Below are 17923 nucleotides of genomic sequence, written 5' to 3'. Positions count from 1 at the left end.
CCCCCCTCCCCACCCCTGGGCGGCTGGCAGCCATTTTGCAGTGAACAACTGGCCTCATTCTGTCTGTCCAGAAAAGCCCCACCCCTCCCTCTGCCTGTCCAATCAGGAGGCAGGGTCAGGCTGGGGCAGACAAGGCGGAGACTGAGAGCCTTGCTGATTAATGACCATCATGTGAGAGACATGAGATCCACCCTGAAATGGCCCCAGCACCCACAGAAGTGCATATACACCCTGTACTGCAGGCCCCAGTAAGCACAGAGAAACGCACACACACACACACACACACACATACACACACCCCGTGCATGCACACCGTCACACACATACACACACACCCCGTGCGTGCACACCGTCACACACACACACACACACACACACACCCTGTGCGTGCACACCGTCACACACACACACACACACACACACACACACACACACACACACACACACACACACCCCCCGTGCGTGCACACCGTCACACACACACACACACACACACACACACACCCTGTGCGTGCACACCGTCACACACACACACACACACACACACACACACACACCCCGTGCGTGCACACCGTCACACACCCACACACACACACACACCCCGTGCATGCACACCGTCACACACACACACACACACACCCCGTGCATGCACACCGTCACACACACACACACACACACCCCGTGCGTGCACACCGTCACACACACACTGACCTGTCATCAGCGATGGTGGCAATGCAGAGCCCGTCGTGGCAGAAGGCCACAGATCGTACCCAACGGTCGTTAGCGCCTCCGGCGAATATGGGCGAGGGGGGAGGGAACAGGTGTCTGGAGAGGGAGGGAGGGAGGGAGGGGAGGGAGGGAGGGAGGGAGGGGGGGTTATTACAGGACACAGTACAGCCTTCACCCCCCCACCACACCAAACCACGCACAAGTCACCAGCTCACACAGGAAAAGTATACTATCATTACTCATTATGTCCATCTACAGTACAAACATATACACACACATAAACACACACATACACACACATACACACACACAAACGCACATATACACACACACACACACACACACAATCACATACACACACACACAAACGCACATACACACATACACAAACGCTCATATGCGCATACACATACATACACACACACACACACACACACACGCATATACACACACACACATACACATACACACACACATTCTCAAACAAAGTAGTGGACTATTGGATCCTGTTACAGTGCAGGGCGCATTTTCCCAAAATGGTGTGGGTGATATTCTTAGAAGGCAAGACTGACATATATCATGATGCATTAGTGACACTGAAATTAATCTCGTGACATGAATCTAGTGGCATTAATCTGATGTCATTAGTATGGAAATGTTTCCCCCCTGCAGACAGTGGGGTTACGACATTCCCAGTGACCTCATCTGTGTCACGGCCTTCTCAAATCAGCACAACATCCGAGACAGAGCATTCCCAAAATAGGGAGATTCAGAGGGGGCAGAGAGAGACAGAAAGAAGAGAAAGAAAGAGAGGGACAAAAGTGGAGGAGAGAGGGACAGAAGAGAGGAGGAGAGGGACAGAAGAGAGAAGAGAGGGACAGAAGAGAGGAGGAGAGAGGGATAGGAGAGGAGGAGAGAGGGACAGAAGAGAGGAGGAGAGAGGGACAGAAGAGAGGAGGAGAGAGGGACAGAAGAGAGGAGGAGAGAGGGATAGAAGAGAGGAGGAGAGAGGGATAGGAGAGGAGGGGATAGGGATAGGAGAGAGGAGGAGAGAGGGACAGAAGAGAGGAGGAGAGAGGGATAGAAGAGAGGAGGAGAGAGGGATAGGAGAGGAGGAGAGAGGGACAGAAGAGAGGAGGAGAGAGGGACAGAAGAGAGGAGGAGAGGGACAGAAGTGGAGGATACAGGCGGAGGCGTTACCCCAGCTCCAGCATGGCGGTCCCCAGGTGCGGGTCCCACACAATGACGCGGGTGTCGTAGGAGGCCGTGGCCAGGAGAGCGCCGTCGGGGGAGAACTCACAGGACACCACGTCGTTATGGTGACCCTCCAGCTTCCGGATCAGCCCGTACTTATCCATGTCCCAGAGAAACACCTGCAGGCAGAGTCAGGTTATAGCACACTGCAGGCAGAGTCAGGTTATAGCACACTGCAGGCAGAGTCAGGTTATAGCACACTGCAGGCAGAGTCAGGTTATAGCACACTGCAGGCAGAGTCAGGTTATAGCACACTGCAGGCAGAGTCAGGTTATAGCACACTGCAGACAGAGTCAGGTTATAGCACACTGCAGGCAGAGTCAGGTTATAGCACACTGCAGACAGAGTCAGGTTATAGCACACTGCAGACAGAGTCAGGTTATAGCACACTGCAGGCAGAGTCAGGTTATAGCACACTGCAGGCAGAGTCAGGTTATAGCACACTGCAGGCAGAGTCAGGTTATAGCACACTGCAGGCAGAGTCAGGTTATAGCACACTGCAGACAGAGTCAGGTTATAGCACACTGCAGGCAGAGTCAGGTTATAGCACACTGCAGGCAGAGTCAGGTTATAGCACACTGCAGACAGAGTCTGGTTATAGGCTTTGCGATGTGTCACAGTCACCTTCCTGCGTCACAGGCTGCAGTGCTACAGGTTATAAATGCTCTCTGAAGGGCATAGCTGCTCTCTGAAGGACATAGCTGCTCTCTGAAGGGCATAGCTGCTCTCTGAAGGACATAGCTGCTCTCTGAAGGACATAGCTGCTCTCTGAAGGACATAGCTGCTCTCTGAAGGACACAGCTGCTCTCTGAAGGACATAGCTGCTCTCTGAAGGGCATAGCTGCTCTCTGAAGGACATAGCTGCTCTCTGAAGGACACAGCTGCTCTCTGAAGGGCATAGCTGCTCTCTGAAGGACACAGCTGCTCTCTGAAGGGCATAGCTGCTCTCTGAAGGACTTAGCTGCTCTCAGAAGGGCACAGATGCTATCTGAAGGACATAAGCTCCAACAAAAAAAAACATGTATTCTCTGCTTAAACTGGATTCAATTTACTACAAATTTAAAATGAAAGAACATAGAAGAAAAAACCCCAGAAATTCTACTGTATGTCTTCACCAGTGGCCTCCAACCCTGGTTCTGGAGACCTGCAGGGTGGGCTGGTTTTCGTTGTTAATCTGCACTTCATTAATCAATTACAGCAGTTGATTACACACTTGACTCACTTCACTTGGTTATCTCCACAGGGAGCTGATTCTAAAGGTGAAAACAAAATCCAGCAGACCCTGTAGCTCTCTCCAGGACCAGGGTGGAGACCACTGGTCTACACAAAGTCTACAGAAAAAAGTAACTAAAATAAAAACTAGAAGCAAATGGTAACGTAAGGTAACAAAGTTACTCCACTGGCTTCTCCACTCAGTTTAACACCACTTGTGTTTACAATAGGCCCTCGGCTCCACCGGAGGCCTACGCAGACTCAGTTATTGCAAGAACATTTGATGGCCAAAAGATAAACGCCTTTGGCAAACACAACAGAGCTTCTCAAACACGTTATAAAATAAACCGTAACAGTCAGCAACACGGAGATCTCAAGGCCTCGAGCTGCAGCTTGTCTCCAGCAGAATGTGTGGGCTGAAACCCTTTGTAACTGAGACACAGCAGAGCAGATGTGTCTTTAATGAGGGATGTACTGCGTGAAAGGGCACATTTGTTAAATTGGGTCTTGGTTCTGGCCCGCGCTGTTGTCTGGAGTCGGTCACGTGTGGTTCCGCTTCGTAAGCAGCTTGGACCGGCTCATTGCGAAAGGCTTCACCTCTGCCTCTTCCACAGGGAAATGGGCCACTTTAAGGAAGAATAACTCAGATCGGCCACCTTTAGCCCGATTGTCAGCTCTGCTCCCCGAGACAGGTCAAATGCCACCTCAGTGACAAAGGCGTGCATTGTGCTGGAGCCATGAACAGCTGCACTCAGACCGCTGCTGTGGGAGGGCAAAGGGAGCTTGTCTAGAGCAGACAGACTCAGCAGTCAGGGTCAGCCTCAGAGGGCGTCCCACAGGCACAGGGGATGGGAGAGGGTGACCAGCAGTACTGCCTTACGTTAGTATCGCATTACTTTCAAGCTACATTATTTCCTAATATAGTAGATGGTTTCATACCCGCATCACTGCAATGCAGTGGCATCAGGACATTAATTTACAGTTGAACAACATTCTTATGTGTGGGACGGTTGGGGCCACGCAGATTAGTGCTGTGTCTGTTACGGTTTTAGCTCTTCACTGTCTGTGAGCTATGAAGGGCGCTGGAATGAAGGAAGACCTGTGATTGGTGAAGAGTCTGGCGGTGTAACACGGCATCCATTTCGCGTGGCACAGCGCCCGGCGCGTTTCTGCAGTGATCGGCTTGGGCTGAGTAATTAATGGACACGCCGGAGATACAGGCGGTTCCGCGTGGCACAGAGAAGCCTTTCATCCAGCTATTGTGCTCCGATCGCCCTGACCCCTCCAGCTCTGAGGCCCATTGTCCCGGCAGCGCTCCCCACAGCAGGCGGCACAATGCTAACCGCCGTCATTCAGAAACGGGCACCGGCTAGGCACATGGGCTACAGCTAATGCTAATTATACTACACAGCTAGGCACATGGGCTACAGCTAATGCTAGTTATACAACACAGCTAGGCACATGGGCTACATGGGCTATTGCTAATGCTAATTATACCACACAGCTAGGCACATGGGCTACATGGGCTATTGCTAATGCTAATTATACTACACAGCTAGGCACATGGGCTGCACGGGCTATTGCTAATGCTAATGATACTACGGCTACTTTATACAGAGAGAAACACAGCTAGGCAGAGGCACAGGGGCTATTGCTAATGCTGATTATTCTACAGCTACTTCATACAGAGACAGCTAGGCAGAGATACATGAGCTATCGCTAATGCTAATGATTCAAAAGCGATTATGTACACAGATAGAGACACCTCCAGGTGAAGGTACATGAGTTCTGTACCCATTTCTCCCTTCTTCCTTCAGCACCATGACTCACAGATTCAACCAGCCAGATGGAGAACAGCCCAGCTTGAAAGTGTGTGTCATCACACCGTAATGTCAATATTTTCTTTTAATTTAGCACATTTATTTTTGCTCACTTTTGTTTATCTTTTCCCCCTGGGGGTGGGGGATTCTGTTTGGTCAGAAAGTAGGCGGAATCTCACTGTAAAATGAAAGAAAAGTACCCCGTTCAGCACCCTGAGTGCACTCAAGCCAGTGCTAACAGGACACTACAGGCCTACACTGGCAGCACTGCAGCCAAGGGGAGCCAAGACAGGTCTGCCTGCTCATCATTCTGATTACACTTTGTGTAGAACATACACACAGAAACACACAGTCTCTCACAGTCTCTCACACACACACAGCCTCTCACACACACAGTCTCTCACAGTCTCTCACACACACAGTCTCTCACAGTCTCTCACACACACACAGCCTCTCACACACACAGTCTCTCACAGTCTCTCACACACACAGTCTCTCACACACACACAGCCTCTCACACACACAGTCTCTCACAGTCTCTCACACACACAGTCTCTCACAGTCTCTCACACACACACAGCCTCTCACACACACAGTCTCTCACAGTCTCTCACACACACAGTCTCTCACAGTCTCTCACACACACAGTCTCTCACAGCCTCTCACACACACACAGTCTCTCACACACACAGTCTCACACACACACAGTCTCACACACACACAGTCTCTCACACACACACAGTCTCTCACACACACAGTCTCTCACAGTCTCTCTCACACACAGTCTCTCACACACACACAGCCTCTCACACACACACAGTCTCTCACACACACAGTCTCTCACACACACACAGTCTCTCTCACACACACAGTCTCTCACACACACAGTCTCAGTGCAGATTAAGCATGTTCAGTGAGGTGGGTGCGTGGGGGTTCAGGACGCACCGCTTTGCCCGCTCCGACAGAGCAGAGTACGGAGGAGTCAGGGGAGAATGCGCTGCAGTACACCCAGTTCTGGTGCCCCCGCAGAACCTTCACCATGTTCCCTGCAGAGAGAGGACAGCGACATCAACACAGTGGCCCATACCCTGCCCCCAACGCCACGGCAACCAACCCAACACGCCCTGCCCCCAACGCCACGGCAACCAACCCAACATGCCCTGCCCCCAAACCATGGAAACTACCCCAACTACAGCCACAAATACCTTTATTTTGCACAATTCGTTCTACAGTGCAATTATTGTGTCCCTCTGCACTCAGTAGAAGGTGGTGATCTGCACAAGTATCATATTTCAGACTGCAGAATCTTGCACACCAGTCAGAGGCCCAGGTATAGCCTTGCCAAAAGAAGCTGCCTACATAAGTGTGTGGACTGGAGAGTTTTGGGGAGTCTCGCTGTTACTGCTAAATGGACACTAAAGGAGGCCAGTGGCCTTACTGCTAAAGCCAAATCAGCACTAAAGCAGGCTAGCAGCCTTACTGCTAATGCTAAATCAGTACTAAAGCAGGCTAGCAGCCTTACTGCTAACGCTAAATCAGTACTAAAGCAGGCTAGCAGCCTTACTGCTAACGCTAAATCAGTGCTAAATCAGGCTAGCAGCTTTACTGCTAAAGATAAATCAGCACTAAAGCAGGCTAGCAGCCTTACTGCTAACGCTAAATCAGCACTAAAGCAGGCTAGCGGCCTTACTGCTAATGCTAAATCAGCACTAAAGCAGGCTAGCAGCCTTACTGCTAAAGATAAATCAGTACTAAAGCAGGCTAGCAGCCTTACTGCTAACACTAAATCAGTACTAAAGCAGGCTAGCAGCCTTACTGCTGATGCTACATTAAGACAGAGGAGCCTCTGCAGCAGCCTTCAAGGGGGGGAGGGCGGGTGCGCTCCCAGGAGCCTTTGTGGTGCACAGCATGTCGAGTTTAAACAAACAAAGCACCAAGTGCGCAACAGTCAGCCTACAGCTTCCAGAAGAGCCAGAGGAGCAAAGGCGCTTCCTTCTTGAGGAAAACAGACGAGGAGAGCCCTGAAGCCCCCCCCCCCCTCTCTCTTTAAAACACAACCTGCCTTATTTCTACACTAGCAGTACAGTACATTACATTAGTGTCATTTACACAGCCAGAGACACAGAGGTACATGTTGCCGTACTATCACTGTGGATGAATGTGAGCGTTTCTGCAGCCTCCTGCGTGTGATAGCTTTTCGGGGTCGGTACGACCTGCTTACCGTCGTCCTTCAGGTCCCACACACGCAAGGTTTTGTCCCGGGAGGCGGACACCAACACCAGGCTGCCATCGGGGGCAAAGGTCAAGTCCCGCACTATATCCGTGTGGTCCATCAGGTTCAGGAGCAGCTTGCCTACAGGAGGAAACCCATTCAGAAAACAAGCAATACTTTTATCAAAACAACAAAAATTACAAAATAAAATGGGTATTAAAAAGATTTTGCGGAAAAAAACTTTTAAATGGAAAAAAACAAGACATGCAACATCCAATAGCTGGTTTCTAGCTCAGATGACAGCTGAAATCTCTATGTCCACAGCTTTTCTCTGGGTTATTCACAGCACGAGCGAGAGAATCAGGCTCACACTTTAACCCAGGACAATATTCACAAGCAAGAGAATCAGGCTCACACTTTAACCCAGGACAATATTCACAAGCAAGAGAATCAGGCTCACACTTTAACCCAGGACAATATTCACAAGCAAGAGAATCAGGCTCACACTTTAACCCAGGACAATATTCACGAGCGAGAGAATCAGGCTCACACTTTAACCCAGGACAATATTCACCAGCGAGAGAATCAGGCTCACACTTTAACCCAGGACAATATTCACCAGCGAGAGAATCAGGCTCACACTTTAACCCAGGACAATATTCACCAGCGAGAGAATCAGGCTCACACTTTAACCCAGGACAATATTCACCAGCGAGAGAATCAGGCTCACACTTTAACCCAGGACAATATTCACGATCATGTTCAATATTTAGTTGCAAATCCTTTGCAATCAATGACTGCCTGAAGTCTACAACCCATATCACCAGACGCTGGGAACCTTCCCGGGTGATGAAATGGCATCGGTTATTTTCCCCACATTCTAGGGCGATTGTTGCTTTGTCATGAATCAAGAAAAGTGGCAACGCAAGCCTACTATCACTGAGGGTATCGCCCAGACCTATAAAACAGTTCAATGTTTGATCCCTGACCAACAGTCATATCTGCTGTACTGCACGTGTCACAACATTAACCCGGTGAATACACCCATCTCTCCCAGGGAGGTAGATAATGCCACACACACTAAACCAAGACAGTGAACTCTTGAAGCAGTCTCAGGTTAATCTGGAGTGTGTCACATGTGCGATAAGACAAGATGGGGCAGGACGGGATTTCAGAGCCATAACCTAGAACCCCTCCCTGTCCCCACCGCCATTCCCCAGCAGCCAACCGCAGCCTGTCTTTGGGACCTGCCCCTTTGGAGCTCCCTCTGAGCCAATGCGCTCACAGCACCACAGGCCAATAATAGCCACTGAGGCATTTATTGTCCTCAGATAAGCCCAGATCAATGGCTGTTGCCCCAGTGACCCACAGCAAGGCAGCAGTTCTGGGAACACAACCTGCATCACGTTTACCCTCAATGTACAGGGACACACCACATTGCTGGGAACCAGACAAAATCCACATTTCAGAAAATGCACCCTTAAGGCTAATTATAGCCACTGCAGAGCTGAACCAGGCTGGCTCATTATAGCCCTTTCCCACTGTAGAGCTAAACCAGACTGGCTCATTATAGCCCTTTCCCACAGTAGAGCTGAACCAGACTGGCTCATTATAGCCCTTTCCCACAGTAGAGCTGAACCAGGCTGGCTCATTATAGCCCTTTCCCACTGTAGAGCTGAACCAGACTGGCTCATTATAGCCCTTTCCCACAGTAGAGCTGAACCAGACTGGCTCATTATAGCCCTTTCCCACAGTAGAGCTGAACCAGACTGGCTCATTATAGCCCTTTCCCACTGTAGAGCTGAACCAGGCTGGCTCATTATAGCCCTTTCCCACAGTAGAGCTGAAGCAGGCTGGCTCATTATACCCCTTTCCTACTGTAGAGCTGAACCAGGCTAAGTCATTATAGCCCTTTCCTACTGTAGAGCTGAACCAGGCTGGCTCATTATAGCCCTTTCCCACAGTAGAGCTGAAGCAGGCTGGCTCATTATAGCCCTTTCCCACAGTAGAGCTGAACCAGGCTGGCTCATTATAGCCCTTTCCCACAGAAGAGCTGAACCAGGTAAGTGCATTATAGCTGAACCAGGAAGGGGGGGGGGGGCTGACCCGTGTAGACGTCCCAGATCTTAATGCGGCCGTTGCTGAGCCCGGTGGCCAGGAGCAGCTGGTCCTGGCCGAATTTGAAGCGGTGCCACTCGATGTTAACGCAGCGGCTCTGCTTCTCCGGGACAGACGAGCCGAAGGCCAGCCCCCACACGATGTCGCCGCAGTCGATGGTGTGCTCCCGCGGCATGCTGGGAACCAGGCTCCCCTCGCTGTTCTGCCGCGACAGCCGGCGAGGCCCCGCCCCCTCTGGAGCATCCGCACGGCCCCCAGAGCTGAGAGAGAGAGGGAGGAGGGGGGGAGAGAGGGGGGAGGGAGAGAGAGAGAGGGGGAGAGATGTGACTGTTAGACACTCAGATGATCCCGTTTGAATCAATACTGTAAACTCCTGCAAGTACTGTAAAAGCCGTAACATTTCATAACCCATAAGTCTGACATTTACGAACGTAGAAGAGTGACCCAGGGTGAAAGGGGTATTTCCTAAAAAATGTTGTTGTTTTTTTTTAACTCCATAAAGCATATATAAATAAAGAGGATCGTTATTGTGCTTGAACACATGTTCAGTAATGGTGTTTCGGAGTCAGGTACAAGTGCAGCCCAATTCAGCAGGGGTCCAGAGGGTTCCCCGCTGGGTCACCCGACCCCGCCAAAGCCATTACCGTACCGCTGCAATGCGCAATTTTTAAGATTCATTGAACGAAAAACGATAAATACGTTCACAACAGAGTTGCAAAACCGCGTACTGTTGTGTGACATTCCGGTATAACAAAAAATACGATATACCACCCAGCCATATCACAGCTATGTCCAGGTTTACGCTGCTTTAGATGTTTGACCCACCCACGCACTCTCTCTGAACCGGGTCAAAATGGCCTTCAGAAACCTCCCCCGAAAATCAAATATTGTATCAGCTCTACAAACAAAGGCAGATACAGGATGACGTCCGCCTGCCTGTGCAAACAAATTAAAGGCAGTAAGACTGAGCAAGCCTCATTTGATTAGGGCTACGTGACCGAGCTGACTTAGGGGAGAGAATACCCACTCCAATAAATAACTTTTAATCCAAACAACACTCGCCCCTCTCCTGAGCATGGGCAGGAGGGAGACAGGAGTGGGGTAACAGTGTCTATACAAAGTGTTCACCCCCCTTGGAGTTTTTCCATGTTTTATTGTTTTACAACATTGAATCCCAATTGATTAAATTAGGCTTTTTTTTTTTTTTTAACACTGATCAACAGAAAAACAATCTTTAATGTCAAACTGAAAACAAATGGTGACAAATTGATCGAAATTAATTACAAATATAAAACACAAAATAATTGACTGTATAAGTATTCACCCTCTCGGTCTTGCAATGACACACCTAAATCATCTCTGGTGCAACCAAATGTGTTTCCAAGTCACATAGGTTGAATGGAGATCATCAGTGTGCAATCAAGGTGTTCCAAGTGATTTGAATTCAAGGCATTGAATTTCCCTTGGAGTAAGTTGGTTAAAGAAATGGAAAGAGTTTGGCACAACTGTAAATGTCCAAGGAGGGTGAATACTTTTTATAGGCACTGTCAGTAATGTTCAAGGAGGCCCTGCAGGGCCATCGGGGAGGTTAAAATAACACATAAATCTCCACGTAACACACAAACAACCCCACAATCCTCCTGACTGTGTCTACAGCCCTTATCACACAAACAACCCCACAGTCTGACGTGTGGAGGGTGGGCAGAAGGGCCAGAGGTAATATCCACCGTGTGTCCCTGGGCGTCCCGCCAGGGAATACTCACGGTTTAATGCGCCAACAGCCACACTGCACACAAAGCCACTCAACTCACATGGTTTTAAAATACATTCAAAAATTAATTCTCAACTTCTTGACCTCGGAATATTGTCTCAGGTTTCCAAGTATCCAAAATGCTAAAGAACCAATGAGTTATTTGCAGATCCTGGTTTCCTCTGGCAAACCACGAGAGAAACGCCCCTTGGAACTAAACAGATTCAACACCCTTTTCTGTTTTTTCCCCCATAGGTCCCATCGGAATACAATCATTTTTTTCCATGCTGAAAGTATTTATATACTCAGCCCTTTCTCTCTTACTGAATGAAAAACTCATGTGACTGCCAGACAATAAAACCATAAAGCTATAGGATATCTCTCAGACTGCTTTAGCAGAAGTCCAACACGGCTCAGACTGATTTAGCAGCAGCCCAACATCGCTCAGACTGGTTTAGCAGTCCAACACGGCTCAGACTGATTTAGCAGCAGCCCAACATCGCTCAGACTGGTTTAGCAGTCCAACACGGCTCAGACTGATTTAGCAGCAGCCCAACATCGCTCAGACTGGTTTAGCAGCCCAACACTGCTCAGACTGGTTTAGCAGCAGCCCAACATCGCTCAGACTGGTTTAGCAGCCCAGCACTGCTCAGACTGGTTTAGCAGCAGCCCAACACTGCTCAGACTGGTTTAGCAGCCCAGCACTGCTCAGACTGGTTTAGCAGCAGCCCAACACTGCTCAGACTGGTTTAGCAGCAGCCCAACCTCGCTCAGACTGGTTTAGCAGCCCAACACAGCTCAGACTGGTTTAGCAGCAGCCCAACACTGCTCAGACTGGTTTAGCATCCCAACACAGCTCAGACTGGTTTAGCAGCCCAACACTGCTCAGACTGGTTTAGCAGCCCAACACAGCTCAGACTGGTTTAGCAGCCCAGCACTGCTCAGACTGGTTTAGCAGCAGCCCAACACTGCTCAGACTGGTTTAGCAGCAGCCCAGCACTGCTCAGACTGGTTTAGCAGCAGCCCAACATCGCTCAGACTAGTTTAGCAGCCCAACACTGCTCAGACTGGTTTAGCAGCAGCCCAACACTGCTCAGACTGGTTTAGCAGCCCAACACTGCTCAGACCCAACACTGCTCAAACTGCTTGTGAGGTCCAAGACCTCAGACGGTCATGCAGGCCTCCAATTTCATCCCATGTAGGAAACTGTATTATAGGACAATAACCCAGAAACATTACTAGCGCAACGTACACTTTATTAGCTGCCATGCAATCCTGCCTTTTTGCCCCCATACCATCCAAAAAGCACTGTCTACGATGATCCATGTGAATGCAGAATTAGGGCAAAACTTATGATTAGCTAGCTACCTAACTGCAACTGATAGCTAAATTGGTAAATGAAGAAGCCCTAGTCCTTCTCCGATTGTTTACATTACATTACATTACATTATTGGCATTTGGCAGACGCTCTTATCCAGAGCGACGTACAGTTGATTAGACTAAGCAGGAGACAATCCTCCCCTGGAGCAATGCAGGGTTAAGGGCCTTGCTCAAGGGCCCAATGGCTCTGGGAATCGAACCGCCGACCTTGCGGGTCCCAGTCATGTACATTAACCACTACGCTACAGGCCGCCCTACGTTTATCAACATCACAAACACAGCTTTCTAGCTAGCCAACTAAAAATGTGCTTTTGCAACAGTATTTGGAAATGTATTCCAGAGGGCACAGGGACATGCAGCCTGTAAGGCACAGCACAAACGGGGGTTATTTTTAAAAGGCTAATAACGCCAAAATGCAAGGCATCCCTGTTATCTGAGCCCAGGAGCTAGAAGCATACGCAGGAGCTGTGTGGGAAAAATGTGAGAGAAGTGAAGAGCCCCGGGGTTTCCAGTTCATTTTACTGGGAGGGATTGCACAATGTCATCGATTCAAATAGATTCCCAACATGGGGGAAAATGTACTTTCAGAACGTATCTTGCAGGCACAACTCAATGTTCGGAAAAATCCATGTACACATAACGCACATCAGTAAGCTTTTCCATCATAATAAAGTATTAAAGCTTCGCCTACTGTGTCAATAAACACAAGGATTTGATGGGAAGACACAGTGTCTCTCACTCTCTCACACACACACACACACACACACACACACACACACACAGTCACGCAAAGTCACACCATGGTGAATGGCAGAGAGGCCAGCCGCAGACAGACTGGCAGGGAGCCGGTGCCAGGCTGGAACAGCAGGCTGTATTATGCGCCTCAGGGCTGGAGCAGCAGGCTGTATTATGCGCCTCAGGGCCGGAGCAGCAGGCTGTATTATGAGCCCCAGGGCCGGAGCAGCAGGCTGTATTATGAGCCCCAGGGCCGGAGCAGCAGGCTGTATTATGAGCCCCAGGGCTGGAGCTCCAAGGCCGGAGCAGCAGGCTGTATTATGAGCCCCAGGGCTGGAGCTCCAAGGCCGGAGAAGCAGGCTGTATTATGAGCCCCAGGGCTGGAGCCCCAGGGCTGGAGCTCCAAGGCCGGAGCAGCAGGCTGTATTATGAGCCTCAGGGCTGGAGCAGCAGGCTGTATTATGCGCCTCAGGGCTGGAGCAGCAGGCTGTATTATGAGCCTCAGGGCTGGAGCAGCAGGCTGTACTATGAGCTCCAGGGCTGGAGCACAAAGGCTCTTCAGCAGAGCGCAGTCCACAGGGGAGCCTCCATTGTACTGCACGGTAAGAGGAGATGCGACGCAGCACAGCGCCCCGTGTCCCTGAGGGCCACACCTCTATCAAAGGGCCCCTGTGCCAGACACCACGCCGAGGCAACAGCCTAAGGAGTCACACACCATGCCCTGGGCCCCCATCCAACACCCTCAGGAGGCCCACACACCACACCCTGGGGCCCCATCCAACACCCCAAGGAGCCACACACCACGCCCTGGGGCCCATCCAACACCCTCAGGAGCCCCACACACCACACCCCGGGGCCCATCCAACACCCTCAGGAGCCCCACACACCACACCCTGGGGCCCATCCAACACCCTCAGGAGCCCCACACACCACACCCTGGGGCCCATCCAACACCCTCAGGAGCCCCACACACCACACCCTGGGGCCCATCCAACACCCTCAGGAGCCCCACACACCATACCCTGGGGCCCATCCAACACCCTCAGGAGCCCCACACACCACACCCTGGGGCTCATCCAACACCCTCAGGAGCCACACACACCACACCCTGGGGCCCATCCAACACCCTCAGGAGCCCCACACACCACACCCTGGGGCCCATCCAACACCCTCAGGAGCCCCACACACCACACCCTGGGGCCCATCCAACACCCTCAGGAGCCCCACACCACTGTAGACATCCTGAATCACACAGGAAATGGCCGTGTAATATCACACCTACACGCCTGGAGAGCGGAGCGTACTCACAAGTTGCTGAGGCATCGGGACCAGGGTACGAGGCGCACTACACGGTGGCCTTGAGACCAAGCAAAGTAGGAGCCATCAGGAGCAAAGGCCACAGACCAGGCCTCGCGGCCAGACTTCTGGTCGAAAGGAGCGACAGGCACCAGGAGCTCCCCAATGGACTTAGCCTTACCTGGGCAGACAGAAGGAGGCAGAGGAGTTAACCAGCCAGGCAGTCACTCACCCCTGAGAACAGCCCACATGGGTCCATAAACCTGCCCTACAAATACGGGCACATGTGCAATCTTAAAGTGTGCGTCTAAAACAGGTCAGGGGGTGGTTCCTGTTCTAAGAAGCTGCAGGTAAAACGCTTCCTCGACTGATAATGTAAAACTCACGTGTTAAGCGCACCCTAGTCCCTAGTTATGTACTTTGTGTACGTCGCTCTGGATAAGAGCGTCTGCCAAATGCGTGTCGTGTAATGTAAATACAATGCAATGTAACTCCACAGTGGCAGTGTATTTAATAAAAAAATAGAAAGATTTATATTTAGACACTACAAATGTAATCGCTATTTTCCTGGTCGTGAAAGAGTTCACAACAGCCAAACACGCGCGCTGCACACTGTACAACTGGTTACCACACAGGGCAGACGTGTCTTCTGCCTCGTATTGTGATTTCGATAATGAGTCAGACTGCGCAACCCCCCTTACTGGCTTAGGAGACACGGGTATGCATGGAGGACGTTTCAAAATGATCTGTGAACAGTGCAGTAGCTAGCCACTTGTCTAGAAAATCAGTCTCGGGTCGTTAGCTCTATAGGATGGAAAAGTTGAAAAAACAACACGCTTCCTCGCTAGCTACGGCCACAATGTGCTGATAATAAGCGACTGTTACTCCTCGCTCACCCGTGCCATTTCTTGCTAGCTAAAGTAACAAGCTATACAACATAATGCCGATTTGTTTAAAAAAGGGTTTATTGCGAGGTAGCTTGATGACAAACAAACAAATGAGCCAACAAGTCGTGCAGCGCAAAACAATTAATTTTACCCCAAAGTAAGAATGAACTTTAACTAGTTATAACCTTAACATTAACCCGTTATTACCCAGTTTTCACTCTGGGCCCCTTTCGTGGGGGGTGGCGCTGTCAAAGAAGATATAGAATACTCACCTATGTCATTTTCGTTTACAGAGTCTGGGAAGCTTGCCATCTAAATTGAAACAGGAATCTAAAAAGGCTAATTTAGCTACGACAAAAAGACGGCAAATAAAGAGAATGTATATCCAAGGAATATCCTCTCAGACGACTGGAAGGCAACAAACTGCACGTAGCAGTACAGTTGCTAGCAAGGTATCGCGAGCTTAAGGAGAAAATTGCTAAATAAATCTAGACTAAAACAACATACATTTCTGGTAGAAACAAAATAATATTCTATTTTAATTTAAAGGCGGCGTTGTAACATAAATAACCTGCAATATTCGGTTCAATATCAAAGAAAGCTTTTTGCTAATCTTTCAACCAGTATAACACTCGTGGAACGTCAATTTGCCCCCCGATACACTAGACACTGAGATACAATGGCTGCTGGGTGGCTGGTATTTTGCAGTAGGCGGTGTATTCATTACACGTCATCGCAGTTACCAAGGTGACAGAAAGGAACCTCCTCAAAGATTGTGTATGTGTCCAAGACTGGACGAACTCATTTGGACATGACGATGGTTGTACACCATGCACTCCGACTACGTTCACGTGCGACACGTACGCACGTCTTTTTTCAGGCGAGATACATTGTGTTGTGTTTTGCCAAAGAATATACAAACAGTACAATGTGTAACGCTGTACACATCATCAAGCGTAGGTTTTAAATGATAACCACGACATCAAAAGTTCTGAAAACAAACTACAGGGGATACAGATAACACAAAAAGACATCACATTTCTGTATCAGTCCAAGTCAATGAATAATTTAATTGTTTCTTTACTATGCAAGGTAATTATTATTATTTTTTTTACAAGCCTATTTACAAGTCTATTGTTTAATTGTTTGCAACAAAAAGTAATGGGATTTTACATCAAGATAATATAATTCCATATTGCTTAGGCCTACAATTAAGCACTCAGACTTCATGGATACGACTGTTACACAGGTAATAATCATTGATGATTTTATAATGCATCTCCCTACACTTATTGGGAATAAGAAATTTGGCGGGAGCAGCCCATATATGTTCAATGTTGATGGTAAGAAATGAAAGTTTCCATATGCACTAGTGGGTAGCTGCTGTCCAAAATCAGTGTTTCTTTTATAGATCTATTGTTACATTTAAGACTGGATAACTCCAGCCCACCTACCTGGGTCTCAGTAGCCAGTGCATAACTAAAATGGCACTGGAGACTGATCCATACAATAGGTGAGCCTTTGTCAAACAAATTATCCTATTTGGAATACACTTCATAACCTTAATATCATCTTTACCAGAAATGGTAGGACCAGTCTTGTTGACCAACTCATTACAAGTGTAAGGGTTTCCTTTCTAATTTAACACATACAGAGATAAATATTGTGCCTTGTTCAACCCGTTCTATGAGATACAGTGCCTCACAACACTTGTTGATTATTCCCTGCCATGCAAGTGTGAGAGGAGAATTTGTGTGCATTTAATCCACCAACTGCGTAGCTTCTGACTATAGTTTTTATTTTTACACATTCTGTTTTTGTATTTCCATGTACAATTAAAACTACAGCCATACATAGTTAATGTAAGTCGGAAATAATTAACATGTGGTTAACACTTCATGAACAATTCACGCCTGGCCAACGACCTGAAGGAGATCTACTGTCGCTTTGAACGTCAATGGGACAGTCCTGACACCATCCCCCATGACACCAGCCACCAGCTCCAGCCCCCCTCCTCCCCCACCTCCTCCATCACAGCAGGAGCCTGGGCCACTCCACAGCTACTCACCTTACTGGACAGAGATGTCAACAGGATCTTCAAGAGGCAGAACCCCCACAAAGCAGTTGGGCCAGACTCTGTCTCTCCATCCACCCTGAAGCACTGTGCTGAACGGTGTTAACAGACATTTTTAACATCTCACTGGAGACTTGCCACATACCAGATTGCTTCAAGACCTCCACCATCATCCCAGTCCCCAAAAAGCCAAGGATCACAGGACTGAATGATTACAGACCAGTCGCCCAGACCTCTGTGGTGATGAAGTCTTTTGAGAGCCTTATGCTGTCCCACTTCAAATCCATCACAGACCCCCTCCTGGACTCCCTGCAGTTTGCCTACAGAGCCAACGACACCACCCTTATTAGACTCATCTCTGGTGGGGATGAGTCTGCCTACAGGTGGGAGATTGACCATCTGGTGACCTGGTGCAGTCAGAACAACTTGGAGCTCAACGCTGTGAAGACAGTGGAG

The 17923-nt window shown here is 49.2% G+C and overlaps 1 protein-coding gene across 2 annotated transcripts in view; it reads right to left on the bottom strand.

The window, feature by feature from the left end:
- The window catches only part of LOC133107695 (WD repeat and SOCS box-containing protein 1), a 20121-nt gene extending 4023 nt beyond the window's left edge, over positions 1 to 16098 (bottom strand). Inside the window, exons 1-7 of one of the 2 annotated variants that reach the window (XM_061216782.1) lie at positions 15666 to 16098; positions 14519 to 14687; positions 9334 to 9605; positions 7237 to 7368; positions 5961 to 6061; positions 1930 to 2102; positions 712 to 825 (exon numbers count right to left, since the gene is read on the bottom strand). In XM_061216782.1, coding sequence (XP_061072766.1) covers positions 712 to 825; positions 1930 to 2102; positions 5961 to 6061; positions 7237 to 7368; positions 9334 to 9605; positions 14519 to 14687; positions 15666 to 15705 — 1001 coding nt within the window. In that variant the 5' untranslated portion in view covers positions 15706 to 16098. The remainder of the gene's footprint in view (positions 1 to 711; positions 826 to 1929; positions 2103 to 5960; positions 6062 to 7236; positions 7369 to 9333; positions 9606 to 14518; positions 14688 to 15665) is intronic. The other variant, XM_061216784.1, reaches the window with a different exon arrangement.
- Positions 16099 to 17923: the final 1825 nt, after the last annotated feature.

The sequence above is a fragment of the Conger conger genome, chromosome 13 (assembly GCF_963514075.1).
Source record: "Conger conger chromosome 13, fConCon1.1, whole genome shotgun sequence".
Classification (NCBI taxonomy): Eukaryota; Metazoa; Chordata; class Actinopteri; order Anguilliformes; family Congridae; genus Conger; species Conger conger.
Note: the sequence above shows the minus strand (reverse complement) of the source record. Positions and strands in the feature narration are given on the sequence as shown.